Genomic DNA, 22,881 nt, shown 5'->3' with positions numbered 1-22,881 from the left:
ACACTCATCTTAGTCACTTATATAATATTAAGAATCCAAGTTGGTTTCCTCTGTGGAGGCAAAAGCACAATCTTTACATGAAACATCACCACCCGGTGGGCAAATGATGTTACAACACCAGCCTTCACTAAATGACACACATTTATACACATCATTGCACAAGCACACGACTCTCACTCTCTCCCTTTTACACAGAATTGTGACAAGTCCCTGGAAGGGCAAGCAAGCGTTGGCTAATGGCCAGTGAGTTGTGAGTCTGTTGGTAATACACATACACTCACCAGTGCAATACAGGACAGTCACACAGTTGTGTAGTTGCTCATTAAGCAGGCGACACAGATAGCGTCGCTGTTACACACACAAGTCTGGGCATGCTGGTTGCCTGGACTCTGGATTATTATGGAATGTGTTAGTTTGGCTTCTCTGCACCCCAATCCCATAACTGAGGGACATCCAGGCAACGCAATCATGGGCCTCCTCTTGCACAACAGCTTCTTAAAGGGGAAACAGACATACTGTACTGTCTAAGGGAATCAATATGGCACCTCCTCCTCCCATATGTATAAATACAAATATACAGAGAAGGAATGTTCTGGGCACACAATAAGCTATACCCTCATACTGTACTGTCTAAGGGAATCAATATGGCACCTCCTCCTCCCATATGTATAAATACAAATATACAGAGAAGGAATGTTCTGGGCACACAATAAGCTATACCCTCATACTGTACTGTCTAAGGGAATCAATATGGCACCTCCTCCTCCCATATGTATAAATACAAATATACAGAGAAGGAATGTTAGGGAAGCATGTTAGTAATAAATAATTAAATGATGTACATTCAGTAGAAATATTATTATGAATGAATAATGTCACTATCCCATGATATTAGATGTTCTATCGTCAAAAGGGTTGGTATCACTGACAAGAGGGGTAGTTCTATGCCAGGCAAGGGTTAAAGCTGCTGACCACTTACTCCCACCATTGGCTCATCTTTTATAGCCCATGGGCTGGCTTGCTGTCAGTTGCAGCAGGCTGCGCTGTGCCTTTAAGAGGAGCCTGCATGCTGAGTGTGGCCAGCAGAGGCAATCCTGACGCTTAAAGTGAAACTAGAATCTTCTGCTAAGGAGACATGAGTGGCTAACAGGTACCTGGGGCTCGGGGTGGGGGCTGCATGTGTGTGAATGGGGCTTCCCCCTTGGTGCAATATAAGGGATGTCCTTGCACAGTAATTCCCTCGCAGCTCACGGATCTCCCAGTGCAAGGACGGAGAGAGGAGAGCGCAGGCAGCTGCCGGGGTAAGGGGGCTGTTATGATGGGGCAGATGCTGCTGATGCAGGAGGTGGAGCAGCTGGGGGGAATGCAGCCAAGGAATGGAAGATGAGGGGGGGATGCAGCTGGAGGATTAAGGGCACGGGGGGGGGGGGGGGTAGCAATGCATGCAGGAGGGGGGAGATGATGATCAGAGATGGCTGCTGGGGGCTGTGCCTGATCAAAGGATGGCAGTTGGGATCAGACTGACTGGCATCTCTAGGTGTGTGCCTGCCTCTTCAGCCATGTTTAATGACTTCATTGGGAAGCCAGGGGACGCGGGGGATACACAGTGTGTGTGCTCTCTCTCTGGGGGGCTGTTTGCATGGGGGGCTGGAGATAATGAGCTGGGGGGAGTTCTCTCTCTCTATAGCCACATGAATAATGTCATTCTAATGTATAATGTCCAATCTGTGCCTGCAACTTCCAGTGTCCCAACACCAGAGATGCTGGGGGTTGCAGATAAAGAGAGCTGGAGAGAAGCCGCCTGCTGCTTTATAGCAACTGTAATATTTCCAACCCCCCGTCTGATTGTAGGGTGCCCAGGGTGAATGCCCTTTGTGCCCTATTGTAACTCCATTAGCCCAGGAGACGGGGCCTCATTACCCTACTCACTGCCAGCGCTTCAGAGTAACACTAAGTGCCAGTCAGGAGCCGGCAGCGTGGGAGTATTTACAGGTGCACCCACGAATACACTCCAGCGTGTGGCTTTACTAACACAATGGGTGGCTGAAATTCAACGCACAGGATTCCGTGGCCTTCACTCCCTTGATAGAGAATGCTGGGAGTTGTAGTTTAAGGGCAGCTGGAGATCCTTCCCTGTACAGTAGCAGTAACACCTGGGTGCATTAGGGCCTTTAAAAACCCAGATCCGAACGCATCAGAGCTGTCTGTGAATTTATATTTAGCAGGATGACCCCAGCTGAAGGCAATTTAATACCCCTCCAGTGGGGGTCTGTGTATTTTAGGTGCAGACGGGGTCCCCAGCAGCTAACTGGCCAAAATCGTGGCCTATTCTAATTGCTATTCTTCCAGAAGGCCATTTAGTCCCCCTCGGTGGTTACTATGATTAGTGACCCTAGCGACCAAATGGCAGTTTGGGTCCCACAACATAAAGTAAAGAAGACCAACTGGAGATAATGACAGCATTATCTACAGTATATTAGAAAAGTCAGTTCTAAGGTCAACGTCCCCTTTAATCCAACATAAAGATCTCCTTTTGCCTGACCGGTTATTATTGGCGCAGCCTAGGATTTAGCACGTGACCTTTAAGACCGTTAAGTGACGGAGCTTGGAGTGTCAGGCATAGCCGAGGGTGTCCTTGGTAACCAGATGCTGGAGTCCCCCAAGCATTCTCTGCAAATAAAGTCCTGGGATTTCCATGGAAATGGGTCACCCTGGGGGCACATATAAATATGTCCCTTTCAAGCATTTCCTGTGCTAAAATACTAGTTGTTCAAGACCCCCTGCACCTTACGGTGAGACATAAGATTTCTCCCTTCTGCACCGTAATGAGGATTTGTTATAAAATCCACAAAACGCTAAACCTCTGCACTAGATTGCACCTGGGAATTGTGGCCAGCACCTTTCCATATCTACTCTATTTACTGCTAATGGGCTTACTATTACTGACCACTCCAGATATAAGAGGATATTAGGGATTAAAGGTGCGTTGATTTTTGTCTTGCTTTCTTGCAATAAGATCCAAATGGACAAGTCCCCACCCGTTTGGTTACTATATCCTGTACACTATGCTGGATGGGGGTTATAATGCTCATAGTACTGTGGCCTGTACCTCTAGAAAAGGCTCAATATACTTTGGAAAGGCCACTTACAGGCTCTTTTTACCTTGCAGGGCGGCCATGTTGACATGAACTAACGGCAAAGCAAAGCAGTCCCGTTTCTCTAAGATGACACGAACCGACCCGCCTGACATACTAGTGTCTACAGTGTATCGAGATATTAAGGTGACCCTGAAAGCTGATTCTCCCATCCACAGAGCCACCGCACAATGTGACAGCTTCATGTCCAACCACACGGAGACTCACCAGCAACAGTTCAACAAAAGGCACTGCCGCAGCTTTGACTTTCTCGAGGCCTTGGACGAACACTTGACCAATACCTCAAGCATGGAACGTTCCCAGCAAGGAAGACAGAGACGGGCAGACACCCCTGAACCATCTTCTCAGCCTGTGGGCAGAAAGGCCTCCATGAAGTCAGATACAAGATACATATCTCAGGGGGTAGACACCTCAAAGGAAGTGGCCAAAGAAACAAGGAGAAGGCCACGATCCAAAAGTGCACCAAGGGTCACAACTGCTTTCACCTCAATCCCTATACAAATGTCATCTTCTCAATCACCTCCTCCGACTACCAGAAGAGGCAGAGAGGTGCTCCGGACCTCCAGAGAACCGCAGAGATCTGTAGCCTCCCCCAAAAGGGAAGTCAGCTATGCTCCTGCCAAGGTACTCATGAATGAAGTCCACCCAATAAAACTGCAGCCGCAGCGCAACAGTGCCAGCCGGATTTCTCCCCTTTGTGTCAGCAGCAACTGCATGGAGGAAAGTCATGGGGCAAAGCCAATCGCTAGCCCTCACGTCCGGTGCCGAGTAGACATCAAGCCAGATGATGCCGTATTGCAGCACACTGCACACAGCTCTAAGCCCAGTCAGAATTGGGGGGAGGCACCATATTGCACAAGGCAACCAGGCACACCCAGGAACTTAGCAGTACCCGCTGCAAGACTTATATCTGTGTCTCGGACCCCCACACCCAGTGATTCCTATAGTGGGGACCACAAGATTGCACACTTTCCCTGTAATTCAGGGGGCGAGATGTACACCACAGACTTTAGAGGTGTCCCATACCAAAGTGTTGCTTCCCCAAGAGACTTCACACACTACTCCAGCAGAGACTGCGGGCAGTATGGCAGTTCCCCCATTCCAGCCTCCTACTTCTATACAGAGGATGATGGTAGCTACACTCCAAATATCCCCATCAAAAACAGGGGCTGTCTAACTTACCCTGCAGTCCCTACTCACAACTACTACCCAGAGGAGCCTCCTACCGGCCCTCGAACTTATTACATTGAGGAGCCCAGACCTTATCCTATTCAGGAAGCGCCAGTAAGGACGTTCTATGGAGAGGATGCCCGTTATTATCCTCCTCGTGCAGTTTCAGCTAAAACAATGTACGGGGAGGACCCTAGGTTGTATCCACTTCAGACGTCAGCTGCCAAACACTACTTTGCTGAGGATATCTCAAAGTATTCAGAAAGGGAGGCCCTCACGAGGACATATCCCTACCCAAGGACCTCCCAGCCCCTCCAATTCAGTGAATGGTATTTTCCAGATCAGGGCCAAGTCCCATACCCAACCATACCTATATCACCTTTTCCCTCACAGTCAACTGCAAGGGAGGCAATGCTATCATCATGGCATGCATCATATAGCATGAACCAGCAGAGGCTAGGAACAGACACCAGGAGCTATTCCAGGTCTTGGGACAATATTTTAAACCCTGGCGGGCGCAAAGAGGACCCTCTGATGCGGGGCCGCAGTTATGAGAACCTGCTGTGCCGTGAGCGACGTGCCTTATCTCCCGATGACAGACGCCAACCTGTGGTTGTTAATCTTTCTTGTTCCCCTAAACGCTATGCTGCCCTATCGCTTTCGGAGAATTCGATAGTGGAGAAGGTTCACACAGAAGGTGGACGGTACACAATGGGGCGCTCATGGTTTGTCACCCCTGAGATCACTATTACAGACAATGACTTAAGAGCAAATGGGGTGGGAAGGGCTGAGAGGAGGTCTGCCAGCTGGGATGTGATAGATTCGGGTGTCACGCCGCCACCTTACCAAGCCCATCCTTCCTATCCTACCAAAGAAAAGATGCCAAGCAGATCCGCCCGGCACCGCAGCCTAGAGCAACTGGACGAGCTTATTGCAGATCTGGTCATAGACTACAAACCACCATCAAGTCGCCGCCCAAGTGAAGCAGATGCCCTTGCAGACCAATTGAGAAAGTTAATCAAGGAGGATATGATAGGGCTCCCAAGAAAAACAGAACACTATGGACAAATGGCAGAGCTTCTGCAGAGTAGGCCCCTAAACGAACAGCCAACACCGACCTTTCCAGAATCTCACCGAGGTCAGAGGAGAGGGACATTCCCAGAGATGCCTGTGAGCAGCCCCCACAAGCCACTAGAAGACTGCTCGCCGGATCTGAGTGCAGATGAGGATGATCTTTTAACTTGCTCCAATGCCAAGTGCAGGCGCACAGAGACTATGTTCAATGCCTGCCTCTATTTCAAGTCCTGCCATAGCTGCTACACTTACTACTGTTCCCGCAACTGTCGCCGTGAGGACTGGGACATCCACAAAGAGAGCTGTATTTACGGTCGCATGGGCAGCGTCTGTCGCCATGTGCTGAAGTTTTGCAGAGAGAATACAGAGGTGCACAAAGCCTTTTCTCGTATTGCCAAGGTGGGATACCTCTCCCGCGGTAGAGGGGTGCTCTTTCTAGGTTTTCCTAACCCCGGTTCTGCAGATAACTTTCTCCAACTGGGCCTGGAAGGTTTGCTGATGTCCCCCACCTACTTGTCTCTGAGGGAGTTAGAGAGCTACTCAGATAACCTGGGAGAGCATGCCAAGGAGCTGCAGGTAGCTGGCAACCAATTTGACCCAGAGGAATGTTTCTTGTTGAATGTAACTGTGGCAGTGGGACAAGGGGGCTCTGACCGCCTGTCAGCAAGAGCCCACCATATCCCCACTGTCCGCAAGTATGCCAAAATAGCCTTAGCCTCGTCTAGCCCAGAGAGAAAGATCACAAAAAAGGAAAAGGACATGGAGACACTGATCTTAACCCCACCTCCTGGCACAGCCAACTTGGATAACGATGGAGAAGAAGGGAGGAAAGCCAGGGAGGTTTGCTTCATTCATATCCAAAGGGAGCTTAGAATAAGAGGGGTCTTCCTTCGTCATGAATATCCTAAAATCTACCAGCAGCTGTGTGAGTTTGTGGAGAACAACAAGAGGTTCATACCCACCACCATCTATCCCATCGACAGGAGGACTGGGAAACAGTTTATGTGCATGATCATGGCAGCTTCAGAGCCAAGGACCCTAGATTGGGTGGCCAGCCCAAATCTTCTGGATGATATCATGTAACTGCACATCACTGGCACTCTACACTCATTGTCTCTTATGTTCTTCTCTGGCTTTGTAGCTTATTTATTTTTTGTATCGGAAGAAGTCATATTGCTTTAATATTCACAACATACTCCGGCCCTTCCGTTCACCAGGATTGGACACTGCCTGGCTTGCTAATATTCACCTTTCATTGATGCCCTATCTTGCACTTTTTGGTGTTGAATCAAGGGTAATGTTTAAAGCTTGGTTGTCCAGACTTTTAGCAACGTAGGGCCTAAATATATAGAGGTCATTGCATTAAGTAAAGGACTGGTCACCATCGCCAGCTCAAAGTCTACTGCTAGATCACAATCTATCTTGGGCACCCCTGTTTTATAGAGTCGAAAGACAAACGCGTATATCAAATCATTGAATTAATTTAACGTTTGGTTCATTCAGGGCTATCACTGAATTCTTATTTATGGAAATATCTTATTTAAACTTAGAACATGCATTAGGCTGCTATTTAAAATATAATCAGCTGGTTCATCTTTCTTTATAAATTCAATTCTGTCTGTTGGTGTTGACGAGATAGTGTAGGGATAGGTCACCTTTGGCTCTCCAGATTTAGAACTACAACTCCCAGCATCTTCTTGAAGATGACTGATGGAGTTGCAAGACTATCAATTGTAGAATGGAAAGATCATCTCATTCATGTTGAAAACATTACTAATTTTAAACAGATGCCATTGCTATAATACTACTAGTTTTACAGTATAGTAATACTACTTTCAATGTATTATAGCAAAGATTATATTTTGTATTGTATTCTGGGATTAAAATTAGGCACAGATTCCCAAATGTGTGTGTGGTAGCTTTAAAGGGGTTTTTGTTCACCTTGTACTATGTTCTAGACTGCAGACAATTTGCAGCTGATTATTTTATTTTTTTATTTGTGGTTTTTGAATACATGGTTAGGCCTGCAATTTAAACTGCTTTAAGGTTGCTGGGAGTTAATTAATTTAGCAACCAAGGAGCAGTTTAAATATCAAAACAGGGACTAAACCTGAAAAAAAAAACAAGCAATAATAGAATAACCATCAAACTAAAGCCTGTTTTTGTTGTTGCTGTTGCGGTCAGTGACCCTGACAACCAGATATTTTCAGCTGCAGGCCATATTAAGAAGGCTTATAATTAAAAAAACCTTAGATCCACCTATAAAATATGAAAAGTTAATGTAAAGGTGAACTTCTCCTTTAAATATATTTCAAAGGTGCAGTAAGGAAATCCTTGTCAGTCTTAGGGGTAATAGAAATGGCGCTCTGCTTTTAGCAAGCCGCCCAAGTGAAAAGCAAGGTGCAGGGTAAGTATTGATAGGAGTATTAGAAGCTGGAGGCTCTAATACCCATTTATAGAATTTTGATGAGTAGAATGAATTATTGGTATATGTATACAATACAAGAATCCAAAGTAATTATATTTGGGCTCACGGTACTATTTGGTGTCCAACATTTGGCCTGGGTGCCCTTAGCTAATGAGTCATTAGGGATGGGCGAATTTGACCCGTTTCGCCAAAAATTTGCCGCTGGCAAAAATGTCTAGTCTATGGGCGTTGAAAAAATTTTGTTGCGTGAAATTTTTTTGACGCGCATCTTTTTTTTTTTGACACACTACGCCGTACAAGTCTATGGGCGTCATTTTTGCGGCGAAACAAGGCGAATAAATTTGCCCCTCCCTACTAATAACAAGGTTACAGTAATAATATAAAATCCATGTTAGCCAAATAGACTATCTGGGACACCCACCAACTGTGGCCCTAATTAAACTTCAAAGATGGGCTAATAAATAGGCAATAAGGAGCCAGAACTACCCAGGGGCACACAGAAACTGATGCCACCGAGAGAAGCAGCTGTATATAGGAGGCTCTCAGTAATACGCCACTAGCTATTGATGTGCAGGAAAGCAGGGGCAATAATACCAGGTATAACAGCACAACGGCAACTATAATAGCAGCTGGGTTAACAACACCAGTACCAGGCCTCGGCCCCTATAAATAATTGGTGCAACTTATTGGAGATAGGTGGTAGGGCAGTATGTGTTTTTAGTTGTATTCGCTCATTTTTAGCTGAAATTATTATAGTCAATTCAACGAAATACTATTAGTTGGCATGTATCCCAATGCATTGATTTCTTTTTTTGTGGGGTTTCATCATGTATTTCGGGGAAGTATCCCACACAGAGACAAGATTTACAGGCGTTTGGCGGAAACCTGTTCTAAAAATGATAAGTAGAGGTGACGTTTGCCTTTATATTAAACCTTTGCATGACGCGGGCAGTGATAATGCTCAAGAATTGTGTTTTAGAATTCATCTCTTCTTTTTTTTTGCTTTTTTAGCAGTTCTCTCGAAATTCACAGATTGGATTTATTTATTATTATTTTTGGCTTTTTGAACGATTTATCTTTTTATTGTCGGTGTTGTGTTGTATTTTTAACAAATTGATTGCCAAGAGGCCAAGCTGTGATTCCAAGAACAGAGCGCATTGTTAATGAGGGAAAGGCCTCAATATAAAAAAAAATGAGTACAAACAGTAATCCACCATCAACTGGTATGTTTTGGTTGCTAACCACACCCTCCCTAACAACCAGATTTTGTGTTCCAGACAGCAGATCTTTAAAGCCCCAACCAATGAAAAATATAGATGTAAATGAATTAGTTATGGTGTGTCTAGTGACCCTTGCACAGTGGATCCAGCACACAACTACTGTGGTGCAATGGTGCATATATCATGCAGAGGTCCAGTTTTATCCATAAAGATCTATTCCAGCCACACACTCACAGGTCATGTGCTAAACCACAGAGGGGACTGCGCTGCAATAACTTATTTACTTACACCTTGAGCTCCGCCTCCCTCTGGAGTTACAACTGAAATCAAACTCAACGAGAAAATGTATTTTAAATTAGACAAATATATATTTTTTCTAAAGCTTATGCTTCTAAATATTTGCTTATTGGTTTATTATTTATTTGGATCTGTAGCTCTATTTAAGAAAATAATTTAAATGTGGGGGGGGGACTGTTTATAGCCTGAAGAGATTCTGCATTTTAGCATATTATTAAAGAGACTGCTGAGATTTAGGGGCAAATTCATCAATGGTCGAATTTCGAGGGGTTAAATCCCTCGAAATTCGACTGGGGAATAGAATCGAATAGGCAATTCGGGCTAATTTACGCGCTGGCGAATAGTCAAATTGGCGAATATTGGCCAGGCGAAAAGGCGCCCGATCGAATATTCGCTCGAAGGATTTTCGTTCGATCGAATGCCTTTTTATTCGATCAAAAACTTGGAAAACAAGTCTATGGGACTTTCCCATAGGCTTTTAAAGCAATTCGGTAGGTTTTAGGTGCCGAAGTAGGCAGTCGAAGTATTTTTAAAAGAGACAGTACTTCAATTATCGAATGGGCGAATAGTCGCAGCGTTTTTGCGCTCGATCTATTCGAATCATTCTACTCAGGCGAATTTACGCCAATACGATAGTCGAGGAGCACAAAAAACACTCGAAATTCGAAGTTTTTTAATTCGAATCATTCACTCGAGCTTGATGAATCGGCCCCTTATTGTCGGTGTATGAAACAAGGTGCTAGAAGTCAGTTCTCGCTGAGCAACCTGAAGCACAGATCACATAGATGGTCACAAATGACAGCCAATCCTCTCGCAAGGAATGCATGAAAAATGGCTGCCGATCTTAAAGGAGAGCTAAACCTAATAGATGGGTAACATTCACAGATGTATGTCATTTTCAAACAGTTCCGTTTTTATGACACGCTGGTTGAAAGGGGGTGCTTTGGGCCATATTTTAACACTTAGCCTAAAGCATCCAATGTATTGACCAGCAAAGGGAGTCGCTATAATATATACATTTTAACCTTTTCACTGTTAGACACCAAGCCATGCTCTGTGGGTTCTTCTGACAGTGAAGAGATTTGTTCTGATGATACTATCCCCTTCTAGATGGGGGTAACGATTTACTGCACTTGTACCTGCATGAGCGTTGTTTGTAAAGTATAAAGGACTAGAGATTTCACGTGTTCTACTTACACAAAGTGGAAGCTACTCTCCCTGCCCACATAGCAGTAGAAAGGCATGCGAGAACGTCTTTATTAGTTCTGTTACCTGCAAGCATCAAACTGAAGCACTTGTATTACTCCAGATTTTGTTGTAGAAATCCTTTTTTTTTTTTAACAAAAAATAAATTTTTTTTAAAAAAAAAGTGCCCGTCGAGGAGTAATAATGATATTGGAATATAATAAAGTATAAACTTGAATGTACAACTCTGCGTCCTGGGATTCATTATTCATTTCATTACATGGCAGGAGGGGAAGAGATTACAAGAAGCACAAAGAGAGTTTGCTGTGTTCTTTATCATTTGTGGATTGTTGCATAGGCTTTATCAAAGAGAGATTAAAAAAAAAAAGGAAGGAAAGAAGGACAGGTATAGGATCCGTTATCCGGAAACCAGTTATCTACAAAGATTTGAATTACGGGAAGGCCATATTCCATAGACTCTAAATTAACCAAATGATTCAAATGATTAAAAATGATTTCTGTTTTCTCTGTAATAATAAAACAGTGCCTTGTTCCTAACTTAGATATAATTGATCCTTATTGGAGGCAAAACAATCCATCTGATTGATATAAGTTACAGAAAGCTCCCTGAGCATTCCGGATAAAAGGTCTTGTATACCTGTAGTCTCTCTTTGTATACCTGATGCAGGGAACTATTGTGAATAATGTACAAAGTACTGTAAAGCGCTGCTGAAATCAGCTGCCACCCTATAAATAAAGGGAAGGAAGTGGTTATAATAATAAGAAATTGTACTCTGGTGCTATGCTTGCTTCTCTGTAGCTGGAGTCAGGGTCGGACTGGGTGGGTGGGACACCGGGAAAAACACGGACCCTCTATTGGTGCTGCCCCCCAACCTCCCCCCCCTGGCCCCTGGTTGAGGCTGCCCCACCACCACCACTATCCCCAATGGATATTGCCAATGTGGGTTTCATTGCTCAGTGAAGTGAGGTGATGATGGAACTTTAAATGGTGTTATAATCAAGACACCCATAGAAATGTAAATATCTTGATCCTGGAACTGGCATTTTCTGTCATTTTTATTTATTTTTACCCCCAGTGGAAGCCATCATTTCATGCGAGTCTGTTGAGAATAAGCTGATCTTAATTGGAATGTATCAGTTCCAGACGTCAAGCTGCTTCAAACCGTCACTGATACTTTGCTAAAACAGTTTATTGACAATCCTATGAATGAGAGGAAGAGATGGAGCAAAGAAATCCAATATGTGTTTCACGGCAAGGGGGGTAGTTGAAGCTCATTGTTCAGTAACAGCCGTCACCACTGCTACCCCTATACATTATATTTGCACGGTAATAATTACAAGACATTGGATTATTTCAAACACATGCTGAGTTCTGCATCAATAATGGTGCACTAACAATCTGACTGCTCAGCAAAGGCATTTTACGGCTGCTTATTTCTGCTAACTCATGCATATTAATATTGTTACTCACGTGCACTGCTTAAAAGAATCCAGATGATGCTCAAATGTGCAATAGCGTCGCTGAAAGACATAAAAGGGAGGATATAAAATTGTGATGAACCTCAGAAAAGGGAGGAAAAGCAGCGCAATATAATATATGTTATTTAATATAACAGAGAAGCGACCAGAATATCTGTAACAGATAGGGTTGCCACCTGGCTAGTATATTACCGACCTGACCGGTAAAAATAATACTTGACCCCAATGTTGTTAATAGGGTAAAAAAACTAAATATATAGGAAGGCTGGGGTTTTTTTCCCATAAAAGGTGGCAACCCCAGTAACAGATGCAATTAATCGTTTTAGATTGCAAGCTCTGTTGAGCAGGGTCCATGGTTTGTATGGCAGGTGTGTACGTCTGATGTATCTGTGGAATATGATGCTTTATAAATACTTAGTATTAATACTATTAATCAATAACCCTTATACATTATAATGGGCCCTTAGTCATGAGTCACATCATGCATAGTGTACAAATGAAGAAGTATTTCAATAATGAATCAAATCCATGTAGTTGTTTCATTTGTACAGCCTCAGAGAGGTGGAGGAATATTTATTTAATTACATATAAATCTACTTATATATATACTTAATTATAGCTTCTAAAGAACTGGACACCTTCAGCCAATGTCACACACACAAGTAGAAAAGAAATCCCCAAACATCAACTACCTCAGAGGCAAGGCAGCCATGACAATAACGTGACGTCGTCGTCACGTGCGTTCCACGCCTCTCTTCGCAGAACCGTCGCTTATTGGTTAAGGCGCTAGTTGATTACGCATCGCCGGAACGGGTTCCTCATTGGACCGCGGTGAAAGGAAGAGGCGTGTTCTGGTTCTAGGTTGACAGCTACTCTGTAGGAGGAGAAAAGATGGCGGCGGATGGTTTGGTTCTAATTCCTGAAGTGGATATAGACCCAGATGGCGTCTTTAAGTACGTGCTGATTCGGGTGCACGTGAAGGAAGGCTCGGAGGAGTACAAGGACATTGTGAGGGGGTACGGCTGGGCTGAGTATCACGGTGAGCGGAGTGGCAACGCCATCTTTAGTGTGGCAATCCGGCTGTAGAATGAATGGAGTGTGAGGCTACTGCAGCAGGGAAGACCAGTTATAGTCACACTGATGTATGAAGCCTGGATTGTTGGTGTTGCAGTAGGACCTATAGACCTCTAGTTACTCAACTGTTTAGTCCTACAGCAATGAGAGCAGCTCCACACTGTCTAACCTTTAACTGCCTTTGTGGAACCCACTTGTGTTTTTCCTCTACAGCTAAAGCAACATAATTATCCTCTCTGTGCTTCTTCTTATCCATACAGCTGATATCTACGACAAAGTGGCTGCTGACATAGAAAAGGGCGTATATGACTGTGAGTGCCTCGGGGGAGGAAGAATCCGCCACTCCAGCCAAGACAAAAAAATCCACATCTATGGATACTCTCTGGTAACAAACACACACTCATTCATTCATTCATTCATATATATATATAATATCTGTATCTGTTATACACACCAACAACAAAAATCCCTTATAATACACAACCCCTCAGTGACTTCTAATATCCTTATCATTTACAGTAGGGGGTACATTATCCTTATAATACATGAGTGATACTCAGAGTTCCCTGTATAACTCAGCCTGCAACCTTGTGCCTTTATATGGTCACAGAACAACCCCCTCAGTGACTTCTAATATCCTTATCATTTACAGTAGGGGGTACATTATCCCTTATAATACATTAGTGATACTCAGAGTTCCCTGTATAACTCAGCCTGCAGCCTTGTGCCTTTATATGGTCACAGAACAACCCCTCAGTGACTTCTAATATCCTTATCATTTACAGCAGGGGGTACATTATCCCTTATAATACATGAGTGATACTCAGAGTTCCCTGTATAACTCAGCCTGCAGCCTTGTGTCTTTATATGGTCACAGAACAACCCCTCAGTGATTCTAATATCCTTATCATTTACAGCAGGGGGTACATTATCCCTTATAATACATGAGTGATACTCAGAGTTCCCTGTATAACTCAGCCTGCAGCCTTGTGCCTTTATATGGTCACAGAACAACCCCTCAGTGACTTCTAATATCCTTATCATTTACAGTAGGGGGTACATTATCCCTTATAATACATTAGTGATACTCAGAGTTCCCTGTATAACTCAGCCTGCAGCCTTGTGCCTTTATATGGTCACAGAACAACCCCTCAGTGACTTCTAATATCCTTATCATTTACAGTAGGGGGTACATTATCCCTTATAATACATGAGTGATACTCAGAGTTCCCTGTATAACTCAGCCTGCAGCCTTGTGCCTTTATATGGTCACAGAACAACCCCTCAGTGACTTCTAATATCCTTATCATTTACAGTAGGGGGTACATTATCCCTTATAATATATGAGTGATACTCAGAGTTCCCTGTATAACTCAGCCTGCAGCCTTGTGCCTTTATATGGTCACAGAACAACCCCTCAGTGACTTCTAATATCCTTATCATTTACAGTAGGGGGTACATTATCCCTTATAATACATGAGTGATACTCAGAGTTCCCTGTATAACTCAGCCTGCAACCTTGTGCCTTTATATGGTCACAGAACAACCCCCTCAGTGACTTCTAATATCCTTATCATTTACAGTAGGGGGTACATTATCCCTTATAATACATTAGTGATACTCAGAGTTCCCTGTATAACTCAGCCTGCAGCCTTGTGCCTTTATATGGTCACAGAACAACCCCTCAGTGACTTCTAATATCCTTATCATTTACAGTAGGGGGTACATTATCCCTTATAATATATGAGTGATACTCAGAGTTCCCTGTATAACTCAGCCTGCAGCCTTGTGCCTTTATATGGTCACAGAACAACCCCTCAGTGACTTCTAATATCCTTATCATTTACAGTAGGGGGTACATTATCCCTTATAATACATGAGTGATACTCAGAGTTCCCTGTATAACTCAGCCTGCAGCCTTGTGCCTTTATATGGTCACAGAACAACCCCTCAGTGACTTCATGTTGTTCTAGAAGAAGATACATTGCTTATGCCTAAGGTACAGTGTCTCTTTAACGTACCTGGCCAAAATAATTTGAAACTTTAATATTTTAGGGTTTCGGTCGGGCGAGGCACGCGGTGACCATGGAGAAAGTCAAAGACAAATATCCGGATTATAAAGTGACATGGGCAGATGAAGGCTACTGAATTTACCCGATTTACTTCAACAGCGCAACCTACAGTGAAGGCAAATCCAGAGAATGTGGCAAGATGTGGTTAACCAAAACATATTCAATATGTATCTCATGTCCTCCATTCTGTCAGCCTCCCTGTGCTACAAAGTGCCCCCAAATTCCAAGAAAGAAACTGGGCGGGATATTTTCAGTATAGAATGCAGTAGCCTGCAGTAAAGTGAGGATGCTGCTTTTTATATCTCTGCCTTAAATTTACAGCCAGTTAGTTGTATCACCAGGTAACAATGCAGTTTGTGGGTCACACAATAAAATTCAAATATTCTGTCTGTACATATTGTCTCAGATTGCTTATTTCCTGCTTGTGGGCTGCTTTCCTCCCACTGTTCAGGCAGGGGTGGGGCTTGGATGAGACTGCCTGTGTATGATCATGCTGCACTGATGTCTATGGTCCTGCATAAACAAATTAGTGGATACTACTGGTTAAGTTGCCCTTTAAATCTCCCATTTATTCTACAATAGGTGTGATGAGAGTGGTAACTATTTTGCACCCAAGGGCTCATTTCACAGGCAAACCACAACATGCCCATTGCCATCTGGCCAATGCCAGGGGCATACAGATTTGCTCCTATCATTGGTAAATGACCTCTCAAAAGTGGGCCACATGCTGAGCATTCTTGAGCTGCACTCAGCAGAATATATATGTGTCTATCGAGTGAAATAGTTACACAGAACACAAATTAAAGCTCACACATGTTGCTTTATACAGATCATACGTGCTTTTGCTTTACTGGAAGGATAATGGGTGTATGGAATTCCAACATAACCAGTCACTCTGAAGTCCAGGCAGTCAAAGAGTCTCCCCCCAAATGAGCTTTATATATGTTTCCCCCACACAGAATATAAGAAATATATACATTTTAGCAGCTAGCATTCTATATATGGGAAAAATACATCATTACTGAGTACATCTTATCAGTTAGCAAACTATATATGGTGAAAATCAAACAGTGTCACATTCCTTGAAATAAGTTCTAAACGCCATCTTTAAGGTGTTGCTCTATTATCTCTATCTACTACTACTCTGTGAATCACTCATTTTCCTTACAGGAACTCACTGGAGGAATGAAGAATGGGTGGGAGTATTAATGGCAGGAGGTACTACTTTACGTAGCGATAAGTGTAGGAAACTGTCCTAGAACCAGTAGGGACTGAAAAATAGTAGAAACTGCTAAGGAGACATGGTAGGAGGTGCTAGGGTATTGAAGAGGCAGTGGAAACAGGGAACTCACCTCCAGCAGAAGATGGAAAGAATAAATAACAGGTGTTACGTTACTGTAAGAGAAGTGGGTGCAGGGATCTCATTCCTAGCAGAACCAGTAGGTGCTATAGGAAGGAGGCTGAAAGGAGTAATGGCAGAAGATGCTACTCTAATGAAATCTTAGTGGAAGCAGTGAAGCTATTGAGTCCTGCCGTCATCGAATGATCCCCTTTCCTGTGCCTCTGGCCACACCCCATTCTACTCCTTACAGATCATTATCGTGCTTTGGATGATCTGATCCTCTCTCCAAGCTGCATACAAGTGTTACTCTGATATTAAACCAGGTACTGGCTCTACATTCTTTGCTCTTCAGTGTCTCCCCTGCCCCTGTATTTTATTGCCAACACTTGTGCCAAAACACCAGCCCCTGCAGTAATTCCAAATGCACATCTACCCTCAATCTGTCACTTGCCCGTCCTAACCCTTGTATGTAAAGTATGTATCATGTGTCCCACAATCAACGTTCCATTCCATTAATGGGGCACCCCAGCCATGGCCAAAACAATTACTCTGAGAAACCTGAACACTCGTGCCAAATCCTTTAACTGGGAGTAAGAGACATGCCAACCTGTAACTGGTAAGAAGCAACAGTTTTAGGTTAGAGTTCCCCTTTATTATGAAGATTTTAAGCCACTTTGTACCCTAATATTTTCCATATTTGGAATAGTCCTCTCACCCTGCAGTCTAGAACCGAGTCATTTTTAGGGTATTTCTGCGGTGACTTATCCTCAGAGTGAACTTAGAAATGACAACTGAATACTGCACAGAAAATGACTGGTTCTATTTAGGGTCTCACACTGATTTGCAATATGAATCCTTAACACTTTAATCTGCTTTAGATCTAAAATAGTTCAGCTATTAGTGGTTATACTAACCACCACTTTGTTTTCATGAAGTGCCACCACCTTAGATTTTAAATTATACAGAATATACAGCAATAGACTGCCAAAGATCAGATAAATGAGGAGTTGTGGGGTGAGGCTGCATCATCCTGCCAAAATCAAAGGCCCAAGCACAGGCAAATTGTGTCTTCCAAGGGCCACATTAGTTTATATTGCTCCATACATGGAACAGGTTTAGTGAATACACAGAATGGGCCAGACTCCACATCACCTGCAGTGATAACAGAAATGTTCTATTTGTGATCCGTTCCTGGAATTATTCTCTTAGTAAAGGGGTGCTATTGCTCAGAGTCTATCTACAACTCAGAGCAGTTTAAAAACTGCTCTTACATAAAACACTATTACCCAACTGCTCCCAGATGGTCTTAAGTCTGCCGAAAAAGAAACTGCTAATTCTAAACTTATTGTACCAATCACCATCACTTGTTTACATACTTTACCTTTAATTTAAAATGTTACTACTGTATGTTAAATGGCTAATTCTCATCAACTTTTCCCATTGGCCTTCATTTTTGCAGACTTGACTTTCCAGCTTTCAATTGGGGGTCAATGAAAACCATCTAAAAAACAAATGCTCTGTAAGGCTTCAAACTTACTGCTAATTATTACTCCTCTTACTATTTAGGCCCTATTTAATCAGTGCATGGTTGCTAGGGTAATTTGGTGAAAATGCAAACTGGAGCTACTGGATAAAGGCAAACAAACTAAAAATAAATGAAAAACAATTGATCAAAATCTTACATCATGCTAAAAGTTAACAACCCCTATAATCATGTGATGCCATTGACATAAGGCTAAAGGAGAAGTTAAACCAAGAAAACGATCATGGTCCATAAAGGGGCACAAACTCTTGAAAAACAAGTGTGACAGGCCGACAACCTTCATCTGAAGCAGATAGAACACAAACGAATAAAAAGAGGCAAGACAAGTGAAATGCAATTTTCTTTATTGAGGAATCCCATTGTCTTCACAGCAGATTTAGCTCTGTGGGAGAAATATCCATTAATGATACAATTGCCTTACAGTGTACCAGATTTCTAGCACTGTGGACATGACTTGTGTATAAAGCTAGTTAAAAGGAGGGCTACTTACTGCCGGGCACTCCAGTTCTCCGCTGTTGATATCGTCGATGATATCGTGAGGGTGTCTGCCATCAACATTGCATCCTACAGACTGTGCCGTACCCAGGATCTCCTTAATGGTTCCTAAGAGAATAAATATGGTTAGAATACAGGCAGAGTTTTGTAGGTCTGTCCCTTTAAAAACACAGTTTGGTCTCCAAGGATTCAAGCAAGTATTTCCTTCAACCAATAGAGACGGGTGTATCATGAGCTGCCCAAACTCACCAGAAAGCTCTCTGGCCAGGGATCGGTGCCTCATCTGGCGAGCGATGCTGATCACTTCATCCATGGAGATGTTGCCATTGTGTTTAACTGGTGAAAAATAAAATTGCATAAGTAAATATCCGGGCAAAGCCATCAGTATAAGGGAGCGGGAGTTGCAGTCTTGTTTCCAGTCTTTCGGCACAGGTTCACTCACACCCAGAATGCACCTGTTTCCTAAGATGGAGAGTGTTCTTAGCGCACCACTGGACTGTAGGCAGTTAGGAAATAAAACTGCTGCAGTGGCGGGTGGCTGCCATATTTAATCAAAAGACACAGACACAAAAGTTCACTAATCAGTGACTGTAGACAAAGCATGCATAACGACAGGCCAATTATCAGAACTTACTGTTCTTCTGCTTCTTCCTGTCCCGGGGAGGCTCCTTCAGGGCTTTAATGATCAGCGCAGAGGCAGATGGCACAACCTCAATCTGCAAAATTAAACCGTAAAATCAGACCCACTGCCATGTTTGCCCATATCCCCCCACCCCAGCAGGCTGTGAGCATTGTGTTCCCAATCTTTCGGCACAGAGGCTCTCACACACAGAAGGACCCTGTTTCCTAAGAAGGGGTCACTCTCAGCTCACCACTGGAATACACCGAGCCACAGGCAGGCTGGTATAGTGGCGGGTGGCTTTACCCACCTTGTACATTTAATGAAATCAGCACAGCACCAGCTTTCAGTTCACAAAACTGCATTACCTGAGCCTGTCTGTTCTGGATGGTCAGTTTGACTGTGATCCTCAGCCCCTTCCAGTCACCAGTAGCCTTGGCTATGTCATCACCAACTTTTTTGGGAGACTAAGGAGAGAAAAACAATTTTACATATATATCTGTAGAAGGAATATTCTGGGCACACAATAAGCTAAACCCTCATACTGTACTGTCTAAGGGAATCAATATGGCACCTCCTCCCATATGTATGAATACAAATATACAGAGAAGGAATGTTCTGGGCACACAATAAGCTATACCCTCATACTGTACTGTCTAAGGGAATCAATATGGCACCTCCTCCCATATGTATGAATACAAATATACAGAGAAGGAATGTTCTGGGCACACAATAAGCTATACCCTCATACTGTACTGTCTAAGGGAATCAATATGGCACCTCCTCCCATATGTATAAATACAAATATACAGAGAAGGAATGTTGTGGGCACACAATAAGCTAAACCCTCATACTGTACTGTCTAAGGGAATCAATATGGCACCTCCTCCTCCCATATGTATAAATACAAATATACAGAGAAGGAATGTTCTGGGCACACAATAAGCTATATCCTCATACTGTACTGTCTAAGGGAATCAATATGGCACCTCCTCCTCCCATATGTATAAATACAAATATACAGAGAAGGAATGTTCTGGGCACACAATAAGCTATACCCTCATACTGTACTGTCTAAGGGAATCAATATGGCACCTCCTCCTCCCATATGTATAAATACAAATATACAGAGAAGGAATGTTCTGGGCACACAATAAGCTATACCCTCATACTGTACTGTCTAAGGGAATCAATATGGCACCTCCTCCCATATGTATAAATACAAATATACAGAGAAGGAATGTTGTGGGCACACAATAAGTTATACCCTCATACTGTACTGTCTAAGGGAATCAATATGGCACCTCCTCCCATATGTATAATTACAAATATACAGAGAAGGAATGTTCTGGGCACTTAATCTATACCACAATAAGCATAAACTCAATTACAGAGAAAGTACTTACCAAACCCAAAGGTCCAATTTTAGGGGCCAGAGCAGAGGTGGCACCAACCTCCCCACCGGTACATCTCAGGCACACTAGAAGAAAAAAAAAAAAAAATGAGTTGGACATTAATTACATCAGCCCATCATACAGGCTAAGACCCCAGCTGCTATGAAGAAAGACTGTCTTCCATCTTTCGGCACAGGGATGATCACACACACAGAAAAGCCCTGTTTCCTAAGAGGAGAGGTTGTTCTCAGCTCACCACTGGAATACACCAAGCCACAGCAGACTGGTATAGTGGCGGGTGGCTACAGGGACCCAGGACAGCAGAATTGCTGAATATACAAGATATATTTTGTCTTAAGGTTGCTAAGGTAACTGACCCCGACAACAAGACACTTAACTCTGTAAAGAACAACAAGAGAGCAGGGCTGCTGGCACCTTTTTCAAAGCTGGGGGCTTAATATTGGGCATGTGTGACCCATTCTCATGGGGAAGGAGAGTTCACAAATTGTGGGTTCATAGCAAACGGATTGTGTCCATTTTTAAAAGCCGAGTATCTGAAGCTACGAGCCTATGCAAGAGGAGTTTATCAGTAATAAATCTACTTGAATTAGGCTCATAGTTTAAAATTAAACATGATAAAGCAGAAATCCTTCAAACCGACAAATGGCACGCACTCAACGGGACTCCAGGCAGCGGTAAAATTTCAGATAGATTTATTACACAAACATTCAGTCCTAACGCGTTTCGTGTGTTCGCGTTAGGACTGAATATGTGTGTAAAAAATCTATCTGAAATTTTACCGCTGCCTGGAGTCCCATTGAGTGCGTGTCATATGTTGGTTTGAAGGATTGAGGACTCCACTTTGCCGAGGATTCGGGACGCTGCATCTGGGCCACCAAACAGGAGCAGGGAGTGACCCATATCTGTATCATTGGAGAAACAGTGTAAAGCGGAGGGCAAAAGCACCCGAACCAAGTCATCTATTTGGTGAGCTTTTAAAAATCATAACTTTGACTGTGAAAGTTTGTTTCATGGATTCGATTTTTATGCTGAAATCGCTAATCAAATCGGCAGAGAGGTTGGATCACTCCATTTCCTTTTTGTTTAGCGCTTGTTAATGATAAAGCAGAAAGGCTGATACATAAAGCTTAGCTTCCCACAGGTCACACTGAGCATGTGCAGAGCCACCGACTTAAGATCAGAAACTGCCGAAAGCCTGTGGCGCTGGGCTGACATAGTAAATTGAGTGCATTATAGACAGCATGCGCTTTTAGGGCAAGGCCAGACATGGCATTTTTACTTTGAGTTTTTAAAAAAAGCTCCATCGGGCATAAATACGCAGAAGCTGCACATTCCGTAACTTACTTTCTGTCGCATCCGATTTGACGCCTACATTTAAGCACAGCGCGTCGGAATCGCTCGTGTAGTTCTACCCGGAGGCTTTAATTCTCCCTTACATGGGGGGTTCCCTTTTCAGTGAACTTTAAGTATCTTGCAGAAAGGCAATTCGAAGCAATTTTAAAGTTTTTTTATACTTTTTGAATTATTTGCCTTAGTCTTCTGAATCTATCTAACTTTCAAAAAGGAGGGTCACTGACCCCATCTAAAAAACAATTGCTCTGTAAGGCTACAAATGTATTGTTATTGCTACTTTTTATTCCTCATCTTTTTATTCAGCCCCTCTCCTATTCCAGTCTTTTATTCAAATCAATGCATGTTGCTAGGGGAATTTGGACCCTAGCAACCAGACTGCTGATGACACACTGAAGAGCTGCTGAATAAAAAGCTAAATAAAACCACAAATAATAAAAGATTGCAAATAGTCTCAGAATATCCCTGTGTACATCACACTGACAGTTCATTTAAAGGGATAACAACCCCATTAATGGGCAGAACACGTCACTATTAGCACAGAAAGTTTGTAATGTCCCAGGCGGGCACCCGTAGCAAGACAACAATAGCAACCCCAGTGAGAACATCCCAAGTACCGTGTCTGAGGCGTTCGGGCTCGGCTCAGCGAAACCTCCAGAAATAAACACGTACCGACTTTAATCTCGTTGGGGTCGAGTTTAGGAGGCATGGCGGCAGTAAACTAGGGACAGTCCGCTTCACTCGGGCCGGTTTCGGTGTCGGATGAACCCAGATTAGGGACGACCGATAAGCAGTTGCACCTCCACCACCAGCAAAGCAGGACGAGAAAGAGGGAGGAGTAGCGGGAAGTCACGTTTTATAACAGACGCGAGAACATAGACAGAAAGGGGCGTGACAAATTGACAGGTCCCACCCCGCGAGTGAATTCAGAAGGGAAGGGGG

At 43.4% G+C, this 22,881-nt stretch overlaps 4 protein-coding genes and 3 non-coding genes across 9 annotated transcripts in view; 2 read left to right on the top strand and 5 right to left on the bottom strand.

The window, feature by feature from the left end:
• Nucleotides 1–12,044, bottom strand: part of traf2.L (TNF receptor associated factor 2 L homeolog) — a 58,759-nt gene extending 46,715 nt beyond the window's left edge. The window contains exon 1 of one of the 2 annotated variants that reach the window (XM_041572273.1): nt 12,022–12,044. The gene's annotated coding sequence lies outside the window, so the exon portion shown is untranslated. The remainder of the gene's footprint in view (nt 1–12,021) is intronic. The other variant, XM_041572272.1, reaches the window with a different exon arrangement.
• On the top strand, nt 829–8,045 carry ajm1.L (apical junction component 1 homolog L homeolog). Of its 2 annotated transcripts, none has more exons than XM_041572269.1 (2): nt 829–1,150; nt 3,170–8,045. In XM_041572269.1, the coding sequence occupies exon 2, from the start codon at nt 3,225–3,227 to the stop codon at nt 6,480–6,482; it is 3,258 nt and encodes a 1,085-aa protein (XP_041428203.1). In that variant the 5' UTR covers nt 829–1,150; nt 3,170–3,224; the 3' UTR covers nt 6,483–8,045. The 2 variants fall into 2 exon arrangements, with proteins under 2 accessions (XP_041428203.1, XP_018084884.1); XM_018229395.2 differs by lacking the exon at nt 829–1,150 and adding an exon at nt 1,180–1,301.
• Nucleotides 12,045–12,895: 851 nt separating the features above from the next.
• phpt1.L (phosphohistidine phosphatase 1 L homeolog) lies at nt 12,896–15,568 on the top strand. Its single transcript, NM_001096305.1, is given in 3 exon segments — nt 12,896–13,068; nt 13,364–13,488; nt 15,159–15,568. Coding segments are annotated over 3 exon segments (366 nt in total). The 5' UTR covers nt 12,896–12,920; the 3' UTR covers nt 15,252–15,568.
• Nucleotides 15,569–18,387: 2,819 nt separating this feature from the next.
• Nucleotides 18,388–22,794, bottom strand: rpl12.L (ribosomal protein L12 L homeolog). Its single transcript, XM_018229399.1, has 7 exons — nt 22,612–22,794; nt 20,581–20,654; nt 19,543–19,641; nt 19,190–19,271; nt 18,805–18,891; nt 18,551–18,663; nt 18,388–18,442 (listed from the first exon to the last, which is right to left on the bottom strand). Exons 1-7 carry the CDS (start codon nt 22,646–22,648, stop codon nt 18,437–18,439), a joined length of 498 nt encoding a protein of 165 aa, XP_018084888.1. The 5' UTR covers nt 22,649–22,794; the 3' UTR covers nt 18,388–18,436.
• Nucleotides 18,963–19,090, bottom strand: LOC121397459. Its single transcript, XR_005963684.1, has one exon. It is a non-coding gene; the product is annotated as a small nucleolar RNA SNORA65 (small nucleolar RNA).
• On the bottom strand, nt 19,347–19,471 carry LOC121397458. The gene has a single exon (XR_005963683.1). It is a non-coding gene; the product is annotated as a small nucleolar RNA SNORA65 (small nucleolar RNA).
• Nucleotides 20,740–20,867, bottom strand: LOC121397460. Its single transcript, XR_005963685.1, has one exon. It is a non-coding gene; the product is annotated as a small nucleolar RNA SNORA65 (small nucleolar RNA).
• Nucleotides 22,795–22,881: the final 87 nt, after the last annotated feature.

This window comes from Xenopus laevis, chromosome 8L, assembly GCF_017654675.1.
Source record: "Xenopus laevis strain J_2021 chromosome 8L, Xenopus_laevis_v10.1, whole genome shotgun sequence".
NCBI classification, from domain to species: Eukaryota; Metazoa; Chordata; class Amphibia; order Anura; family Pipidae; genus Xenopus; species Xenopus laevis.
Note: the sequence above shows the minus strand (reverse complement) of the source record. Positions and strands in the feature narration are given on the sequence as shown.